The sequence below is a fragment of the Rhinoderma darwinii genome, chromosome 12 (genome assembly GCF_050947455.1).
Source record: "Rhinoderma darwinii isolate aRhiDar2 chromosome 12, aRhiDar2.hap1, whole genome shotgun sequence".
NCBI lineage: Eukaryota > Metazoa > Chordata > Amphibia > Anura > Rhinodermatidae > Rhinoderma > Rhinoderma darwinii.
In genome coordinates, this window is record NC_134698.1 from 2,817,720 (window position 1) to 2,838,127 (window position 20,408).

At 41.4% G+C, this 20,408-nt stretch overlaps 2 protein-coding genes across 2 annotated transcripts; one reads left to right on the forward strand and one right to left on the reverse strand.

Annotated features, from left to right (window-relative positions):
• The first annotated feature begins 1,678 nt into the window (after positions 1 to 1,678).
• Positions 1,679 to 6,456, forward strand: SLAMF8 (SLAM family member 8). The gene is made up of 5 exons (XM_075843446.1): positions 1,679 to 1,882; positions 2,460 to 2,786; positions 2,895 to 3,188; positions 3,876 to 3,986; positions 5,035 to 6,456. The coding sequence occupies exons 1-5, from the start codon at positions 1,840 to 1,842 to the stop codon at positions 5,175 to 5,177; spliced, it is 918 nt and encodes a 305-aa protein (XP_075699561.1). The 5' UTR covers positions 1,679 to 1,839; the 3' UTR covers positions 5,178 to 6,456.
• Positions 6,457 to 8,737: 2,281 nt separating this feature from the next.
• LOC142665004 (low affinity immunoglobulin gamma Fc region receptor III-A-like) lies at positions 8,738 to 16,699 on the reverse strand. Its single transcript, XM_075844532.1, has 7 exons — positions 16,669 to 16,699; positions 15,798 to 15,818; positions 13,934 to 14,191; positions 13,559 to 13,819; positions 11,674 to 11,826; positions 9,995 to 10,069; positions 8,738 to 8,787 (listed from the first exon to the last, which is right to left on the reverse strand). The coding sequence occupies exons 1-7, from the start codon at positions 16,697 to 16,699 to the stop codon at positions 8,738 to 8,740; spliced, it is 849 nt and encodes a 282-aa protein (XP_075700647.1).
• Between the last annotated feature and the right edge of the window lie 3,709 nt (positions 16,700 to 20,408).

Consider the following 20,408-nt stretch of genomic DNA (forward strand, 5'->3'; position numbering starts at 1 on the left):
CACACACACACACAGACACACATACCTACATATACACAAACAAACACCCTTATACACATATACATATTGACTAAAATAAAAAAACAGCTCCAAAAACGGCCGTAAATAACGCCGCAAAAAACGCAAGTTGCTTAAAAAACGGCTGAAAATCAGGGGCTGTTTTCCCATGAAAACAGCGCCACATTTTCAGTCGTATTTTGTTAAGCGTGTGAAAATAACCTTATACACACACTAACCCACATACATACACAAACAACCTACACACACACACGCACACACACACACACACATACATACATACACAAACAACCTTACACACACACACACATACATACACAAACAACCTTACACACACACACACACACACACACACACACATACATACATACACACCCACATACATACACAAACAACCTTACACACACACACACATACATACACACACACATACATACATACACACACACACACACACACACAAACTCGTACCCATACCCTTATACACACACACACACACACTGAGCCTTACACACACAAACATACACGTATACATACAAACACTGTTACACACACACACACACACACACACCCTTACGCACACAGCCTTACATAGACACACAACCTTACAGTCACCTTACCTATAGACGCACTTTGCGAGGTGACCCTGCATGAGAAATACAAGCTCCATACACATGTTGCTCAGGACAGTTTCGACCCCATGGGCCCAGGGACTTTTTCCATTTGAGCTATGCCCCTTGTAAATGTAACTATCTACAAATAGGAGGTCAACCCTTGAATGTACAGAGTAAATCCGGTGACATTTCCTCCTGCCGGCTACAGTGCTGGCGGTGTGAGGGTTAATGATTTCCAGCTACTTGTTCTTATAGAACAATCGGCAGATTTCTTTGTTGCTTCGTACACCTGACCGGTCAAACTTGTTATATGGGTGAAGCAACCCACGGTCCAGCGACTCTGGACGACCTATCTAAAGAGACACGTCAACAGTCTATGTTAATTGTGAGACATAAAGCTTTCTATTGAATATACTGAGATGCCCAACTGAAATGGCTAAAAACAGAGACCAATAGAAGAGTTCACCCAACAATTGTATGTATGTCGCCACTAGGGGGAGCAAACTGAAGACAGGTTTATTGAACTCAATCAGAGTTATATCAATTTCTATTCAGTTTGCTATCCCTAATGGCAGTCCTGCAATACAGAAAACTGCTTAAAGGGGTTTTCGAATGTGTGATTAATGGCCAAACCCCGATACACTTACCAGGTAGAGAGGGTCAAACCCCGATACACTTACCAGGTAGAAAGGGTCAAACCCCCCGATACACTTAGAAGGTAGATAGTGCCAAGTCACTCAGCTGGAGCTTCATTGTACCTTCACAGCAGTGCTGGACACAGCGCCACTCTTGTCTGCGTGGCTGTGTCTGGTATTGCACCTCAACCACAGCTCAGTCCTATTCACTTAAATGGAGCTGAGCTGCAGTACCAGGCACAGCGTATAGTAATATATTACAATGAGTAGGGATCACTACTGAACACAACCGTTCCTCTTTAAATAAGATTTCTTTTTTCTTTTTTTTTATATAATTTTTGGAACTTTGTCAATGACCACAACTGGAGTTCCCCTATTCAGCTCTGACCGATCATCTGGTCATGAGTTAAGGGAAAAAACCTAGGGGAGTTTGGAATCTTCTTCTACAAGTTCCTCCTGATCTGTAATCACAGGGGATTTTTCTTATGATTTTGGAAGTTTTGGAGATTCAATAGCCGAGAAGCCTCAGACCTGTTCTCTTGGTCACAAGCAGCACATCTATTACCACGAGGATGGACCGATCGCTCCTGCCACTGATCCTGCTAGTGCAAACAGGTGAGTGAATTGAAGTTACCATGGTCTATACTCTCATTGAAGAACTTAGCAGTCTTATATACGTAACCTCAGTTGGCTGAAAACAGAGAATAGCAGAATATAGTTAGTAATGCAGTTGATAAGTTGTAAAATACATCACAGTATTGTGATGTTTGGACACTGACATAATACTGAGGTTGATTTTGGACTCCTAACTCTGTCTTTTGTGCAACTCTGGAAGGAGGGTGTCCTTACAAAGTCCTGCAGACACATGTGGAAGGGGAAAATAGTTGTTGCTGACATTGTTGGTATGGACCCTCAATAGTGATTAAGGGCCCACAACACAACTAATTTTGATGTGTTGTTTTTTTTGGTTTTTTTTTTGCAACAATTCAATTATTGCGAAATAATGACTTGCAGTACCACAGTCCACCATTTCTTGATGTAAGTAAATTCCATAGACATCAATGCAACAGCGCCCCCAGCACCTTGACTTCATAAAATATTGACCTTTTGAGATTTGCATGTCCATCAAAAGTGATAATTCCACCTATTTAAACATATATATTGTCTTTTATGACCTTGTTTTTTTGTACAGGTACATTATGTAGAATGGAAATAATTACCCAGGTAATAGGACAGAGAGGAGGAGCTGCACATCTGCCAGTCCTAGTGCCACCTGAATTTAATACTAGGGATGTCTTTTGGAGACACTTATCACCAACAGATCACTTGGTGGCTTCCTTTTCCAGAGGATCATTCGACACAACCTATCAGTCTTGTTTTTACGGGAGAGTTCAGCTTCTTCAAAACTTTACTTTGGTCATCCTAAATCTAGAGCTGAAGGATACCGGGATATTCACCTGTCAAATGGTGGACACCAATGGTCACATGAGTCTTCATCGGTTCCACCTAACAGTCTACGGTGAGTGGTCAAGTTGGGAGAAACGGTTGATCAAACAAATGATGTATGTTGGAATGACATTGACAACCATGTAGTTCCAAGCCTCAAAATCCATGTATTTTGTTCTAGAAGTTGTGGTGAAGCCAGAGGTCCAGGTGTATACTTCCAGAGGAACCATGGATTGTTCTGTGTTTTTAGCCTGCAATACATCCACGGGAAGTAATGTGACATATAGCTGGATGACAGACACTGGACAAGGTCTTCCTCTTAACAGAACCTATACATTACACGATGACAGACGCCTGCTGAAGGTTCTCCTCACTCCAAGTGATCAGGAGGTTTCCATCACATGTATAGTGAAGAACCTGGTCAGCCATGAGAAAACCATCATAGCACCATGGTCCCATTGCTTCGTAAAACAGGGTAAATCAAGCTTTTCTTTAAGATACTCTGAGGTCAACCCCAAAAGCTCAAACCCCCAAATGGATAATTTCAAAAATAGGGCTTAGAGTAGGGGTGTTTAAGGGTTTTTCTTCTCAAGTTCCATAGATATGTAGTACAAGGGCATTACGTACACTGATAGCCCACATGGTGATGGTGGGTAGGTGAGATTGTTATTGAGATGATAGTTGCACAGGGGTAAAAAAAAAAAATCCTTATTCTTGCCATGGAGCTATTCCTCCTTGATATATTTTCTTCTGACCGATAGAGGAGCATGAAAAGGAAAATTCCAAGACATCTTGGTATCTATACATTTCTTTTCATCTAACATCTAGACAAGTCAACCCAACGTTGGTCCATGCTACTCATGTTCATTAGTTGAGGTGAAAAGGTGAGCTGCATTGATATGTATGACTATACAAATACGACCAAAGACTCTCACCGATGTCTTGAATGGATGGCTACAGGTTCTCCTGAATCTTATTCCATAGGAGGAACGAGGTAGCCACCTCACCTTTGGAGTCAATGGCACCCTCCATCAGTTGATTGTATTCAATTGATCATTCGCATTCACTAAATTTTCTTCAATATAAAGTTATTGAGGAACCCTCAAGTCGAGGTATATTTTGTATATTTCACTCATTTGGAACTATAATTTTTTCTATACAGGAACTGATGTTGGTTTTTCCAGTGGTAAAGTCTTCTTGTTTATTGGGATCTTTCTTGTGGTCACGTTCACGTTCATGATGTTCTCAGTCTTCTTGTTGACCAGAGACTCGGGTAAGAGAATCCCTCATAGGGAATTATGAATTGCCTCCATATATCTAGAAAATTAATCTGAAAATAAAGGGGTACTTTAGGATACACCAATGCAAACTAGAGTTTCTACAAGGTGTCTTTGTAGAGGGGACAAGTGGACTCATCTTTTTGTGTTTCTCCTCCGTGTAGACTTGTTTCAAGCAGTAAGTCTATGGGGTATTTTGCTAACCCCCTTTAATATGCAGTGTCTTCCAACCCTATTTTGGGTGACACATTTTTTACAGGAATATATAAGATTAGATATTATCAGTTGTGAATGAAGCTATGGTATATAAAGTGGATAATTTTTTCATAGAGGGTAATTTGAAAGAATTTGATAGGTTAAGGGAAGACATTTTTTTCTTTCCTGCCTCAGTGTCAGGGGTGGTTTTGTGTCAGAGAGGGTAAGGGGTAATGATAATTTCATGTTTTTTGTAATTTTTTGTTTTAAGAGATTTGCATGGAGAAAATTGAATAAAGAATAAAAAATAAACCTCAAGGTCTTCCTGAATGCTATACATTTCAACACTTGGATAAGTTGGGTGGGCCATTTGGAGGCATTATATGCTCCATATAACTTATTACTATAAAGGTATCTTGAAGATGCCATTTTGGGTCTGTCATCACTTCTCTACCTTTTTGCTAAGATCAATTTGCTTTCACCTAGTGGTATCGATCATAAGGGTCTGGTGTATGTGAACACCTGAAAGGTGCCCCTCATCGGTCACTATATCAAGACTATCGGTTGAGTAAATTAAAAAGCTTGGAGTTTCAATACCACCCAGCAGTCACACCAGGGCACTGGTACCTGGGGGAGTCGGAAAGCCCCTCTGCCACATAAGAAGACATCAGTATTGTATATGACAGATGGTAGATGGGGGTCCTGTTAGAGATTTCTTCTGACAGGTTTCTTCTTCTGAGGAAGTTTCCTCTTGTGCTGCAGCTTCCTAAGAGACAATAATAGATCTAGGTGGGCAGGTTGATTTCTTTTCTGATACATGTAATCACACGGTCTTGTTTTTACTGACAGGCAAAAATAACTTAAAAAATAGGAAAGAAAAGACTGATGAAGAGACAATGTTACAACACAATGAAGAGACCGTAGTACAAGACGGAGGTTCGAGACTGCAGAACAGTGATGAGAGATCACTACAAACAGAGACGTCTGTGTAGCATAAAAGAAGCAAAGGGCAAATAAAGGGCCAGATCTGCTGATTATCACCTGCTACAAGATGTGACCCAGTACTCATGTGGAGACGAAGAGCGCACATGATGGAGAGTCACTGTATCTAAGCCTATGATGTGTGGTAATGTCTGCTGAGCCAGTGTATCTAATCCTACCATGTGTGGTACCATCTGCTGAGCCAGTGTATCTAATCCTATCATGTGTGGTTCTATCGGCTAAGTCAGTGTATTTAAGCCTATCATGTGTGATCCCATCTGCTGAGTCACTGTATCTAAGTCTATGATGTGTGGTGATGTCTGCTGAGCCGGTGTATCTAATCCTATCGTGTGATACTGTGCTGCTCAGCTGGTATTTCTAAGCCTGTATGATGTGTGATACTGTCTACTGAGCCGGTCTATTTAAGCTGGATTCATGTGTGATACTGTCTCCTGAGCCGGTAACTACGCCCTCTAACGCCACCGCTCGCTGTAGTAATATGTTCATATACTCCCCTCCCCCTCCCCCGTTCCGGAGTCCGGTCATCTTCACCTTGGGCGCAGCATCAGGACGTCATATGCGCGGAATGTGTAACGTCCTGACGCTGAATAGCACCAGAACACTTCACTGAAGAGGACCGGAAAAGGAACAGGGACAGTAATTATTACTTTCTGGAATACGGTCTACTGGACCCTGTATCTAATCCTATCATGTGTGATACTGTCTCCTGAGCAGCTGTATCTGATCCTATCATGTGTGATACTGTCTGCTGAGCAGCTGTATCTAATCCTATCATGTGTGATCCTGACTGCTGAGCTGTGTATCTAATCCCATCATGTGTGATACTGTCTGCTGAGCGGCTGTATCTAAGCATATCATGTGATACCATATAAGAGAACCCCCCATCCTGCATTATGATTTAGTTTTTATTTAAATTAAAACTACCGCTTCCCCTTTAAGAGTGACACCTGCAGTCTCTGTGTTTTCGCCCTGTCCAGGGGGTGACATGTGGGTGTATAGGGCGTAGGCTCAGCCCCACACACAGACCCTCCCTGTGTATCTAATCCTATCATGTGTGATACTGTCTGCTGAGCTGTGTATCTAATCCTATCATGTGTGATACTGTCTGCTGAGCCCTGTATCTAATCCTATCATGTGTGATACTGTCTGCTGTGTATCTAATCCTATCATGTGTGATACTGTCTCAGGGAAGCACAAAGCACTACATTCCCCCTGTTCAATAGTTTTAACAAATGTTTGTAGATTTTGTATAATGATGGTATTGTTTTATTGTATCAAGTTTAAGTAGTAACAAATATAACTTTATTTTTTTATTTGTATGTTTTATTCTTTAAATCCTAAATCTGCAGAATAGTCAAATAGGATTAATAAATGCCCGAGTAGTGCCCAGCTTTATGGAGGTAAGCAGGGGGAATTAGAGGGAAGAAACAATATATTTTACATCTATTTTGTTTTTACCCTCTGGGGGAAGAATATGAGGCTTTGCTTGTACCGAACTCTATTTTTTTTCTGGAAATCTTATTTATTGAGTTTTAATATTTAGGATTATTTAAGAAAACACAATTAAGGATTTGATAGTAAGTGAAATTTGGAGAGGTAAATAACATCAGTGTGGGGTTCCAAGAAGGGTTATCAGAGGACTTTCAACGACTCTTGGCTTGTGGTATGAGAAAAATTGGATATTTGTGGGTAATTCACACTATAGAATGTAAAAACAAAATAAACTTGCTCGTCAAAGGGCATCAAATTTCCTGAAGGACACCCAAGTTCTCCAGATGCTTCAAGCAAGTCATGAAATTTAGTCCTATAATTTCGTTTAGATTTTCATTTCATTGTAAAAACAGTCCCCAAGAGCTGAATGTGGAAGTCCCGGGGTCAGAGACCCCCACATTAATGAATTGAAGATCTTCCCTCCTCTTCATGAGGTCCACAACATCACCAAAGATGGTTGGAGAATTAGCTTGGGGTTCATGCTGGCATCTCCTCCAAGGCTTAGAAGGTGAACAAGAGCTAAGCCTTCCTGTAGGGGCAGGTTGGGATGGGGTGGCATAGACCACTGCCAAGAGGGGACAACTGTTTGATTTTCACTTTAGGGTCCCCTCCTTTTTATATATGATCCTGAATTTGGAAATCCTTCTATACTACTCTATCCATGTTAACACAAAGATCCCACAAGTGTTCATTAGTCAAACTACTTACAACTCATCAATATTAACACAGAGACCATATCTGGACAATGGAAGCTCCTCGTGTATTCTAAGTAGTCAAAATTTAACTGAGATTTTGACGATTTTCTGGCCACTTTGGTGTCATGTGATCACCACATCCAACAGGCTGGTAGCTTTGTGAAGATTATCACCATTGGACGGTCAATTAGGTGTATGTTCCACATTGACTACGGCTGTTGGAGGTCCTGTCACCAAGGAATATACAATGGAGTAGTCATGCTGCAAATCAGAAAAAAAAATTTAGAAACTCACTATACATTGTGTATCTCATCTCATATATACGTAACAAAGGTAACGTTTAATTCTAAGGGTGACTATAGCGGCCTCTAAACAGAAACGCATTGTGTAGCCTAGAAAAGGGTAGGACTGCGTATACTGCAGAGAAACTTTCCAAAATTTCTATAAAACTCTGCCTGCCAAATCATAATAAATAAAAAAAATCTATTTATGTAGAAGCCATATGACTTTATATGTCCATAGTCCTGTCATCTTCTGCTGACAGGTCTCTTCTCCTGAAGAAGTCTCCTCTTCTGGTGACAGGTCTCTCCTTCTGAGAATGTTTCCTCTTCTGCTGGCCGGTTTCTTCTTCTCAGGAAGTCTCCTCTTCTGCTGACAGGTCTCTTCTTCTTAGGATGTCTCTTCTGCTGACAGGTATCTTCTTCTGAGAAAGTTTCCTCTTCTTCTGATAGGTCTCTTTTTCTGAGGAAGTCATCTCAACTGCTGACAAGATTTTTAATCTGAGGAAGTTTGCTCTTCTGCTGAAAGGTCTGTTCTTCTTAGGATGTCTCTTCTGCTGACAGGTATATTCTTCTGAGAAAGTTTCCTCTTCTGCTGACAGGTCTCTTCTGAGAAGTTTCCTCTTCTTCTGATAGGTCTCTTTTTCTGAGGAAGTCATCTCTTCTGCTGACAGGTTTCTTCATCTGAGGAGGTTACCTTTTTTGTCTCCTCTTCTAACAGGTCTCTATTTTTGAGGAAGTTTCTTTTTTTGACATGGAAAATACTTTGTAAAATTCTCCTCTTCTTTTGACATCTCTCTTCTTCTGAGGAAGTTTCTTCTGACCTTCTCCTCTTCTTCTGACAGGTTCTTTAATGACTAGACTTTATGATTTGACTGTAAGAAAAGCTAATATGTTTCCAACAATCAGTAATATAGGTTTGTAAAATGTTGGACATTTTTTGGTAAACTTACTCCTTCCATTTACTCTTCGGAAAGGACTGGACCCCACCATGCCAGGGGGGAATCCGAGAGTGAGTAGAGTGTTGGTGTGACATCTCACCACGCTGACATTTCAAAAGTTTAATAACACAATACATTTACTTTATTAAGAATGAAGTCTTGTACTTACACTTTCTGGTCTTTGAGTATTCAAAGCTAAAATGAAAAAAGAAAACACAGTAAATCTGCCGCTTTCTCCTTGGTTTGCCCCCAAAATTACAAAACTGAAACCAAGAGAAAATGTTTGCTAACAGGTCACAACCATTACACTAGACTGTACATAGATTCCATATAGCATTAGGGGTACCAGTGCCCAGGACATTCATGCTATCACTACCATCAATTCATTAGGCCTCATTTGAAATAACAGTCCTCCGGACCTATACATTTTTGTTTCCAGGTGTCTTCGTGAAAGAAGTCATTGACCTCTATGGCAAGCAGATGTCTAGAGTAGAAGGTTCATACGTTCCATGGATGTCTATGGTGTATTGCTTGCTCGTTCCCTGCAGAGATAAAACAGGTTATGGACGCCGGGTTCTACACTACACATCTGTTCCTGCTATAGAAGTCAAATACGTCCTTAGATGGAGAAATTTTAGCCTACAAATCCCCTGAAAAATAGGATGTAGGTAACTACGAACTCAAATCTCAGCTTTCAACCTTTTATGGTGTAACCTACATAGGCTTTATCGCCTGTTGCTTGCTCTCAGAGAACTTACTGGCTCTATAGAGTTCAAGGGGGTATTGCAGACATCGGTAGACCTTGCAAACCCCATCAGAGTTATGTATCCATTCACTATCTCTTCTGGTTGACAGTCAGAGCCATCAGTAGGGTCAAGAAGAAGAACATACCCCCCTAGATCCTATTTTCTCAACCTGTTGTACATGTACCCCTGGGGTTATATGCCATATCTGTAGGGTTATTTGCACTGTGCTCATGCTGTGTTAGGCAGCACTGTGTATGATCATAGCCTTGGGAGTACTTCAATGTAATTTGTGTGAGTAGGGGGTACTTGGCTTAGGAACTTTGAGAAATTCTGCCCTATACAATCTTAGCATTGTGGGATATTCGAGGTAAAATGTGTGAGGTTGGAGAGGTATTTGGGTGGTTCCCATTTCTAAAGAACCTGGTAGATTGTAAAATTCCACTTCTGGGGCTATGGCTCCATGTGGACCTATGGTCGTCTGTCAGATGTAGTACACACAATTACAGGCTTCAGTAATTCCCTACGAGGATAAAATTGGGACCGTGTCAGAATTTCCTCCAAAGGGAAACATTGAGGTTGTACGTGAGTCGCGGTAATGCCGCAAATGTTCTGCAACTCGTGGTCAAAAATCGGTCTACCATAAGAATATAGCCAACCTCTCTGTAAATGGTTCGTATCTATATACATGTAACACACTTCATCTTCTTCCGAGCAGTATTTTCTAGCAGGTTCTGGAGAAAAAGGGAAGAATGATGAGTGATTATGGATCGCCAGGTTTAATACAGAAAAACTGAAATCAATATCTGACTTCATCAAGCCTTAAAACTTGACTCAAGTTATCAACCAAACAGAGGTACCCAAACCAGAGACACCCATTCTTTTAGAGGAGAGTTATTTTGCACACCAGGGTGCAGGGGTGTAACTAGGAAAAACTGCGCCCCATAAAAAAGTTTTGTCTGCGCCCTCCTCTCGGCGCCACACACAGCCCCCTTGTAGATAGTGCCCACTGTAGATAGTGCTCCCCCTGTAGATTGTACCATACAGCCTCCCTGTAGATTGTGCCTTACAGCCCCCATGTAGACATTGCTATACAGCCCCCCCTGTAGACAGTGTCACATCCCAATTATAGATAGTGTCCCCACCTCCCCCTTGTAGATAGTGCCATACAGCCCCCTGTAGATATCGCCATTAAGCACCCCCTGTAAATAGCGCCATACAGCTTCCCCTGTAGATAGCACCATACAGCCCCCCTGTAGATAGCGCCATACAGCCCCTCTCCTGTTGATAGCGCCATATAGCGACCCCTAAACAAAAAACCTCATACTCACCTAGGCCCCGTTCCCATGATGAACGGAGCGAATCAACGCCGACGGGATCCTTGCGTATGCTGGCGTGATCAAATCACGTCATCACGCCAGCCTGCGCAGGGATCCCGTCCCTGCACATGATAGGCTGCAGGCCGTACGTGGCATGTAGCCCAGTAAATGGCAGAGTAGGGAGTTACCTCCCTGCTCTGCCATAGTGTTCAATAGTATCTGCGTTCTAAGGATGCAGAAACTATTGAATGCTGTGTCACTACCATTGTAGCAGCCATAGCGGCACCACCAGGCATGGGGGGGCTGTGACCGTGGGCGTCACGGGCCCACTCATGCCGCAGGCCACATAGCAGTTGCTATGGCTGCTACAGCTGTAGTTACGACACTTCCAGGGTGCATTGCTTTAAAGACTCCTTACCAGGTGGATCTCCGCAAGGAGAACCCATACATTCTGAGAACCATAAAACAGCAGAAGATAATTGTTTCATGAGAGCCCGGGGAGATAATATCTTACATCTGTGGTTGTTCCGTAAAACGGAGTAAAGCAATTGATCATCCTGTGATTCAACATTTGATGGTCACATCAAAGTATTGACAAATATTGTAAGTCAATGTCTGATCCTTTAATGAACCTTTGTTTGACTAGGACTAGTCCAAAAATTTGTGCTTTTTAGTTTTATAATATATCTTTATCAGGATTCGAGCTGCCCACTAGGGGGAGCTTTCTGCATAGGAGTTTATACAGCTTCTGTACAAAAAACGAAAGACCTGTATGCACAGAGCTCCCAAGCTCCCCCTAGTGATTGCTGCAGGCAACCAGAACTTTTTTGTTGTATTAATTGCTATGGATTTGGGATTTGGAGCTCTGTATGAGGACAACAGAGCTCTGATCCCTATAAAAATATATTATGGAGGTAATCTGCATGGAATCATAATCAAGAATCAATTTCCTAGTAAGAACACATCTTGGGAAAAAAAGTTTAAATAATGATATTTTTACCACATTGATATTGTCCAACCTGTGCTGCTGTGCTGCTGGGGACGTCCTCTAATTCGGAGCTTGTGTCTGAACGTGAAGATCAGGAGAGCAGCAGAAAGCAGGAGAAGAAGAGAAATTACCAGAATCCAAAGGGACATTGAAGTCATTTCACCGATTGATGTGTGAGGTCTCTCTGTGGGAACAAAGCCGGATTGTGACTTTAAGGAACCAGTCTATAAAAAAAATTTTGTGACCACCTACTGATGACCTGTACTACCATTCATCTCCTTAGGCCCATTTAGCTAAAGTTTTTCATGGAATAAGCCTGGGGAAAACCAACTTTGACCTGAGGCTTAGGGTTCCTATAGGTGAAGAGTGTGGACTAATGGGCTTTTTCTACCGGAATATTTTTCAATTGACCCCATGGCTCTTCTGTATATGTCTCCGTGATGTACATATGTATGTAAAGGTAAGATTTTTTTCTAATTTCTGTTAGTGATCAAGAATTCTACAGCTAACCTGAAATGGTTGATAACAGGGAACAATAGACAGGCTGCTGAAAATCCATTCTATAGAATATAATGATTATAATACTGTGACCGTTACCGATCTTGAAGATGTATAGAACACATCTTTGAGATATTTTGCTGGAGAACAGCTGGCATTATATTTAGATTTATAGGAAGTCCTGCAAGTACCAGAAATGAGCAGTTAATTGTCACCTGTCAGGTTCACTAACAATTATGGCTATGAATAGATATGCTTCGATCTACAGGAAGAGCGACAGAGAGTCCGAGAAATTACAAAAAGAGAAGTGAGTACAAGATGAATAAAACAATCCATCAAGAATGGATCTGTATAGATTATTGGAGAAATTTATAAAAATTGTGAAATTTTTCATTTTCAAAAAATCTCGAACTAATCTGTGTCCAATGATAACCTTTTATTCAAAAACATTTTATAAACTGTACTTGTAATACCATGTCTAACCACAGGGTTTGCTGTTGTGAGGAAACATTACTATGATGAGAACAGGGAGTATAAAGCCCACATATTTAGGCACATGTAGTACAATACTCCAAATCAGTGGGTGTTTAACTTCACATTATGGGGACCCCTTAACTCGATCTGAGTGTTTCACATTACAGTCAATGTACCGTGTCCCCCATTTTCAGAAATGAGGTGACCGTACAATGCGTGTTCATACTCCATTAAAGTCTAAAGAGATTCAGTATCCATATATCGTGTGCAGTTTTCATATCTCTTGTTCACTGAAGACGACCCTTATTCGGGACCATAATGAATAGTGTTGTCTCATCAGGACAACCCCTGTCCAGGGCAGATGAACGTCATAATGGAGGGTCCTCCGATCGAGACCCACCTCTATGCGCAAGAACGGAGAACCACTCTGTAAGAGCGGCTCCTACTCTGGTGAACCCGGCACGTCCATGCATTAAAAGGAGAGCCGAGTAATTATGTGGCTGCCCATGGCTTTCCTCAGTGATAACATCTGACGGGGCAGATAAGCCGGACCTGTTTGTTTTTTTTTCTAAACAGGGTTGTCTTCATGGGACAACCCCTTTAATTAGTGTTAGCAGAAAGCCACTGTAAAGAGCATATCTAATTTTGGAGAACTCAATGGTCCCCATGTAATGCTTAATTACTCCTGTGGTGGCGCTGCAGGGAAATTGAACACTTGCTGCTGATGCTGTGATCATCTTATTTCAGGCTCCCCCTTTAACAGATAGGGTTGATAAAAAGCAATTAACCCTTTAACATTTTTGCTTTCTTGGACTTGGACTGTGTGAAGACTTTATATCTTGTTTTACCTTCGAGGTCCAGCAAAAAACATATGGAGAAAATGTAAAAACATTCTTCAACAACAGACTTTAATGTTAAGAGTTTGGATATTTTGGATGCTTTACCTTGGACCGACACAATTGTCATCGCGTTGAACGTCTTATACTTCTCCTGGAAAAATATTTGTTGGGAGCATCTGTAGGACCCGGCCACGTTCCAGTCTACACTCGTAAATCGTAACTCGGTGTCGTTGACTAAGAACTGAATGAAGGTTTTATTCTTGTAGAAGGTCGTGTTGGTTTTTTGGTAACTTGAGAAACTGTGACATCTCAGGGTCAGGGGTTCCCCTATATAGATGACCGAAGGAGTCTGCAGGATTAGAGGGACTGAAATAAAAGAGAAAAAAAAAAAGAAAAATGTGGGGATAAGTAGCTCAAAACACGAACAAGCGTGCTTCATGCTAACTCTACGTGAGGTGGAAAGGATCCAGGTTAACTTACTGCCAACTACATCTAGTCTGACCGGATCACTTTTGAGGCCCGCTTTGACCCAGCACTGATAATTCCCGCTATTCTCAGCAGATGCCGATTCTATCTTGATCGTTTGAAGATGAGACAGTGGTTTACCATCTTTGGACCAGTAGTATCTTGGGTTCTCCTGAGCCGCAGATCCAATGTTACAGGATATTGTCACCGATTCATATATAAATATAATTCTCCAGTTGGGTGTGAAGGTCACCATAGGTTTGTCTTCGGCTCCTTTAAAAAAAAAAAAAAACATGCAATATACACAGACATAAAAGTCACTTGGAAGAAAGGACAAAATGTTACCACTGTATATGAGGCTTTGATTTTAGAATTCAGAATTTTTTTAATTTTTTAGTTGGAGATTTTATTTTTGTTTTCAGTCTTCTATTTTTGTTTTTTTTTGGGAAATTCTGGATTACTGGATGGATGTCAAATATAGAATTTTATTGTATTTAAGTTTTTTCACATTTTTTTATTTTTTTGGTGGAATATTTTGAATTTTTTGTAATCTCTTTGCGGTTTGTTGCAAAACTGTTTCACCAAAACCAAAAAAAAAAAAAGCTTTATATAAAACAATAGAAAATTCTTAAAAAATAAGGAAGACGCCCGGCGTTACAAATCAGAACACAGATTACCAGAAATGTTCTGAAATTATCCATGAAAACACCAAAATGTCCAGAAATTGATTGGTTGACAAGCAAGACATAACCCTCTTCTCATGCATATAGATGTGTGTGGGGAAGGGGTGAGCCATATGTAGCACGGCTCTCATGAAGTGTGACTATTGAAGCCTCTTCTGTTTCCTTTCATTGCAAAAGTATCAGCAATATGCAAATAAGCGAGAAAACTTAGCCGCTGCTCAAAAAATCTGGAAGTAAGACTTTACACAGGTGCAACTAAAGCATCGGCATCTGTAAGAATCCCATGAAATGGGTGCTAAGACCCCAACCATGGGCTTAACTATAGAAAGGTGTAAGGATAGCTTTCGCATTCGAGCCCTGTTGCCTAGGGGTGCCCAAATGCCCCCCAGAATAGCATTATAAATAGCAGATCAATAGTGGGGGTCTCGTTACAGATTGTTCTTTGGGGTCCAGGGTCTTCAAGTTATGCCTCTACCCTAAACTCTATACAATGAGGAGAAAATGAATTGAGGGGAACACTGACTCTCCTCTGATTTGCATGATAGGGAGTCCTCTTAGCATCTGATGATCTGACAATAAGCCCTTTTTTAAATTGAAGATTGTTGGAATTTTTGAGGTCTACACCAGTGGTCTCCAAGCTATGGTTCTTCAACCAAAGGCCAGCAAAGAAAGATGAGGAAATACTTCGGCAATGACAAGGAAGAAGGACATCACTGATATCATTTGAGCCATAATTTGATAATTTGGCCGACAGCTTTTTCTCGACTCCAACATTGAGCTAAAGGACTTTTTTGTATAGTTGGAAGGAGATAACCAACCGACCAATAGTTGCCCTCCAACAGGACACATTTGGTAAAGGATGGTGGACAAAGTCCATAGACTTCAGGTTGTCTGCAGATCCAATTACTGCACGTTGCAAAAAGACTTCTAATGTTAGGTCGTATGGATGTAATAGAGGACCAACCTTGTGATGGCCGTGTACCAGCCAAAGGGGAGAGCAAAGAACAGCTCGCCCCCTAAAGGTCTCTGCTCATCCAGGCATTCAATGGACGGTACATTTATTTCAATGGGCCCCCTATTAGTATTACATTTCCAGAAGAATATGTAAAATCACATGACAAATGACATCACATGGAACATTTACAAATTTATGACATCACTGACCTTTTACAGGACTATTATTTATTTTTACTCACCACAATGTTTTATTGCAGCCACTGTAAAAGATAAAAAAGAGAGAGGTTGGCTGAAAAAAATGTATCAAGACACATGGAGAACAGAGAGTTCAGGATCACAGGTATGCAGACGGATGACTGGGTTACCAGAATAATTCCAAAATGGCTGACGTTTATTATAAAAGCTGCCCCCCAATGAAGAGTAGCTCTGGAGCACAAGCTGCTGCTCTAACTATACTAAGAGAGCAATGTTCTAAAGCCCATTGAAAGTTTATTATGTGGCCAATTTCATTATCAATTTCCCAGCAGATGCCCTCCTGGGGCCATAAACAGACCAATTGTAATCAGTGAATGGTGAAAAGAATTGGATCGACCCATGACTAATCTAGGGGCAGTAACATTTGGATTTCACACAACATTTCTCGCCTTTTACTCAAATCACAAAATACAAGTGTAATGCGGGTCCTGCCAACTGGGTAGAGGGAGTTCCAAGACCATTAGTATGAAGACCTAATGCAACCTCAGAATAACCTCATCTTCTAAAATAAAAATTTTTTGGTCCACACATTTCTTGTGCCATTGGGTCTAATTCATATATTCTATCTATCTATCTATCTATCTATCTATCTATCTATCTATCTATCTATCTATCTATCTATCTATCTATCTATCTATCTATCTATCTATCATCTATCTATCTATCTATCTATCTATCTATCTATCTATCTATCTATCTATCTATCTATCTATCTATCTCATATCTTTATATATCTATTTTTATATTTATCTATCTGTGACTTTGGTCATTATATAGATGATTACATTGGCTGTAGACTTGTTCTGACTGCTGAAGTGTGATGCACAGAAGGATCAGACAAAGATGACTACTTACAGATGATGAGGATGAGAATCTGAGCTCTCATGATGCGTCCGGCCCCATTCGCACATGCACAATAAATAATTTCACTTCTTTAGTGTGTGGCAGATTCTTGTTTCCTGTCTCGCGGTGAATTTATTTGAATGATTTACGGATAGGTCTAACCTGGGACTGTCCCCGCTCCAGGTCACAGTCACCAGACCATATATAGGTTCAATAATTTAAATCCTATTTATTCATCCATCCCCCCCCCCTCTCCAAAATATAAAACATCTGCTACTCTACTATCAATGTAAAACTATAAAGATGTCCACCTGGGATAGCAGGGATACTTGAGTAGCAGGTCGGGGGAAACTGGGAGTGGTCATCTTTAAGGGCGTGGCTTATATAAAAAGCCGGTGGAGTGCTTCAGGATACAGTACACTTTAGCGGGTGAATCGGGTCGGTGAAAAATATTCCGAGTCTCCGATCCGAGGAAAGATAGAACATGTCCTATCTTTCCTCGGATCACTGACGGGACTCAGACGGCGCACACGGTCGTGTGAATGAGGTGTAAAAATTGTTTTTAATACATTGAATCTCAAATAGAGTGATAGAAAATGCTCATGGAGACCGCTGGCTTTTGTTGGACTGATCAGGGTCTACATATTCTCAGAGGTGAAATAATATCCACACCAGCCGCGGTACACGCACGTCACATGTATGCAGGAACGTGTGTATAGAAAGTGCTGCATTTATGACGTAAGTGTTGCTCACATACTAGGCCGAGGTTTTCGTGTCCACTCTGGGGTGGAGTAACTTAGCTGACTTTGACCTAGCTCCTACATGGCAGTGACATACCGTGAATGGGAATTTATCAATCGTTTTACGACACTTTTCTGGCAGACGCCCCAAAAGACATTTGTGCTGCTCATGCCAATTTACAAAAAACGGACAGAGCTTAATTAAAGGCGCGGGTCTTTTGTGGGCCAAAAAATGTACTCTAATTTGCGCCTGAAATTGGTTTAAATTAAAAGGCAAACCTATGCCAACTCATAGACATCTAGAGATGCGCCTAATTTATTAAGAGACATGCACTTCTTAATAAATTAGGTGCATCTTACTCCTGTGCTCTTTATATTAAGTCTGTCAGTCCGCCGCTCATGAGCTCCACACACATTACATCTGAGGCGCACGCAGGGGGGGCTTCCAGTTGCCCAGAAACCCCCATATGACCAGGGTCAGATTATCATTGGAGCCCCAGCTCCAGGCCCCGCTATCCCCCTGCCTCAGGGGGCCCCCTGTTGGTTCCCGCTGCCTTGGGAGGCCCTAACATACAATTGGACTCATAATTTAAAAGCCCAGATGAGTTTGTCAACGTCAGAAGGGACCGGCCCTGCATCGCTAGAGGATGACGTGGGAACTGGGAAGGGTCAGTGTGCTTGTTGTGACGTGGGCACCATCTACAGGGGCACTATGGCGCCATCTACATCTGTGACATTATCTACAGGGGAACTGTGGAACTATCTATATGGGCACTGTGGTGTTATCTACATGGGCACCCGGCTGTTTACGTAATCCTGGACACCTCTCCAGCCAATCCCCAGCACACATACCATAAAGTCAGACCCTATGACTGCTATGGGGTCCTTGGATGGAGGGGTCCCACCTTTGGTTAGTCCCATCTCATTTGCTACTGGGTGTTGAGAACCTGTGCATGACTCTCCTCTCTATAGGAAATACATTAATAGCATACAAAGGTGGGGAAATTGCCTATGGGCCATGGCAGATGTGTTGCTATATGGAGTCCAGAGGTTACATTCGGACTTGTTGCCACATAAGAAGCCAAAAGTATTATAAATGACACGTAGTAGGAGGAGGCCCTGCTGAAAAATTTGCATTGGGCCCGGAATCTTCACGTTATACCTCTGGTTCATGGAAAGAGTTTGTAGGGGAAGCAAACACAAAGCCCCTCTGTCCTAGCTGCCAAAACCTGACACCATCATAGCCACCCCCCTCCTATGTATGCCGCTAGACATTCGTACAGACAAGTTGGCCCAGGGAGGTTTCAAGTATGGCTTAGTTATTTAAGTGACCGTATGTGAGGTACAGGTATAAATATGTCCCTTAAGGGCTCTGCAGATGGAATGTTTTTTTCTTTTTTCTTTTTGTAGTTTTTTTTATCGTTGACTTTGCAGGGTTAAAATTCCCAACATGAGAGGTGACCGCGAGAATGTCCAATAAAGATGATGACCTGATATCATCACGTTCCGCACCTAAATATTTGACTTTCATTTATTCTTAATATTTGTTTGATGCTTTTAACAAAAACGGGAAAAAAGTGAGGAATTTTAGCTCATCCAATTAGTACCGTATTCATTTGGCTCGGCTGGAGGATTCTGGAAAATATAGCTGTGAACTTTAAAGTGTTATGGATCCAGATCAGTATATAGAAAAGAAAATAGCAATTAGACCTACCGGTAATTGTATTTCCAGGAATCCATCATGACAGCACTACAGGAGGTTGCCCTCTTGACCTCTGTAGGGACAGGAAGACAGAGAGGTTAAAAGACCCCTTCCACCACCCACTTGCCAGTGTTTTTCAATTACTACACCAGGATGGATGCAACCCTATTTTATTTCTAGGGATAATAACTGACATGTTAAATGCACAAATCAGAATTCAATCAGGGAGGGATGTAATGGTGCTGCCATGATGGATTCCTGGAAATACAATTACCGGTAGGTCTAATTGCTATTTTCCAGTACATCCCTCATGACAGCACTACAGGAGCAATACCAGATTATAATGCTCAGGGCGGGACTATGGATTGAAGGACTTTCTATCCAAAACTTAAATCCGTATCGGACAGAACATCGAGCCTATAATGTTTGTAAAACGTATGATGGCTTGACCAAGTGGCAGCTCTGCAGATTTGGTCCATAGAGGCTTCTCTTCTTTCTGCCCAGGATGCCGAAACTGCCCTCATTGAATGAGCTCTGATGCCTTGTGGGGCACATAGTCCTTGGGACTTGTAGGCTTCTTGTATGGTGGTTTTTACCCATCTCGCTAGAGAGCCTTTTGAGGCTTTCTTTCCTCTATTCTTTCCCCCAAATAGGACAAATAGATTTTTATCTTGTCTCCAGGAGGAGGTTCTATCCAGATACTGAAGAATTGTTCGCCTGACATCCAGGCAATGGAATTTTTCTTCTTGTTGGTTTTTTGGATCTGGATAAAAGGAAGGTAGAATTATTTCTTGTTCTCTATGGAAAGCAGTAGATACCTTTGGAATAAAGGAAGGGTCCAGCTTTAGGATGATCTTATCCTCTTGTACTTTTAGGTACGGTTCTATGATTGACAGAGATTGGATTTCTCCAATCCTTCTTGCTGAAGTAATAGCGACTAAGAATGCAGCTTTTAGAGTTAAAAAATGCATACTAATCGTGTCGCGCGGATCAAAGGGGGGCTCACAAAGTGTTGTTAACACCACATTCAAATCCCAGGTAGGAACTGATTTCTTTAGGGAAGGTTTCAGTTCAGAGACCGCTTGGGTGAATCTTCTGATCCACCGATGTTCAGCCAGAGGAGTGTTAAAAAAATTACCTAAGGCTGAAATCTGTACTTTTAAGGTACTAGGGCTAAGTCCTTTTTTGAATCCCGATTGTAAGAAATCTAGGATTTTCGCAATGTTGGGAGAAAAGGGGTCTGGTCCTGGGTTTCCATGCCAGGAACAGAATTTCTTCCAAATCTTTTGATAGATTTTAGAGGTAACTTC

Coding starts and splice junctions, on each gene's coding strand:
- LOC142665004 (XM_075844532.1), bottom strand. CDS start 16,699: ATGAGAGCTCAGATTCTCATCCTCATCATCT. Junction 14,192..15,797: donor GGCTGCAATAAAACATTGTG/GTGAGTAAAAAT, acceptor TTTTTTTTAAAG/GAGCCGAAGACAAACCTATG. Junction 11,827..13,558: donor GACAATTGTGTCGGTCCAAG/GTAAAGCATCCA, acceptor TTGTTCCCACAG/AGAGACCTCACACATCAATC.
- SLAMF8 (XM_075843446.1), top strand. CDS start 1,840: ATGGACCGATCGCTCCTGCCACTGATCCTGCTAGTGCAAACAG. Junction 3,189..3,875: donor CCATTGCTTCGTAAAACAGG/GTAAATCAAGCT, acceptor TTTTCTATACAG/GAACTGATGTTGGTTTTTCC. Junction 3,987..5,034: donor CTTGTTGACCAGAGACTCGG/GTAAGAGAATCC, acceptor TTTTACTGACAG/GCAAAAATAACTTAAAAAAT.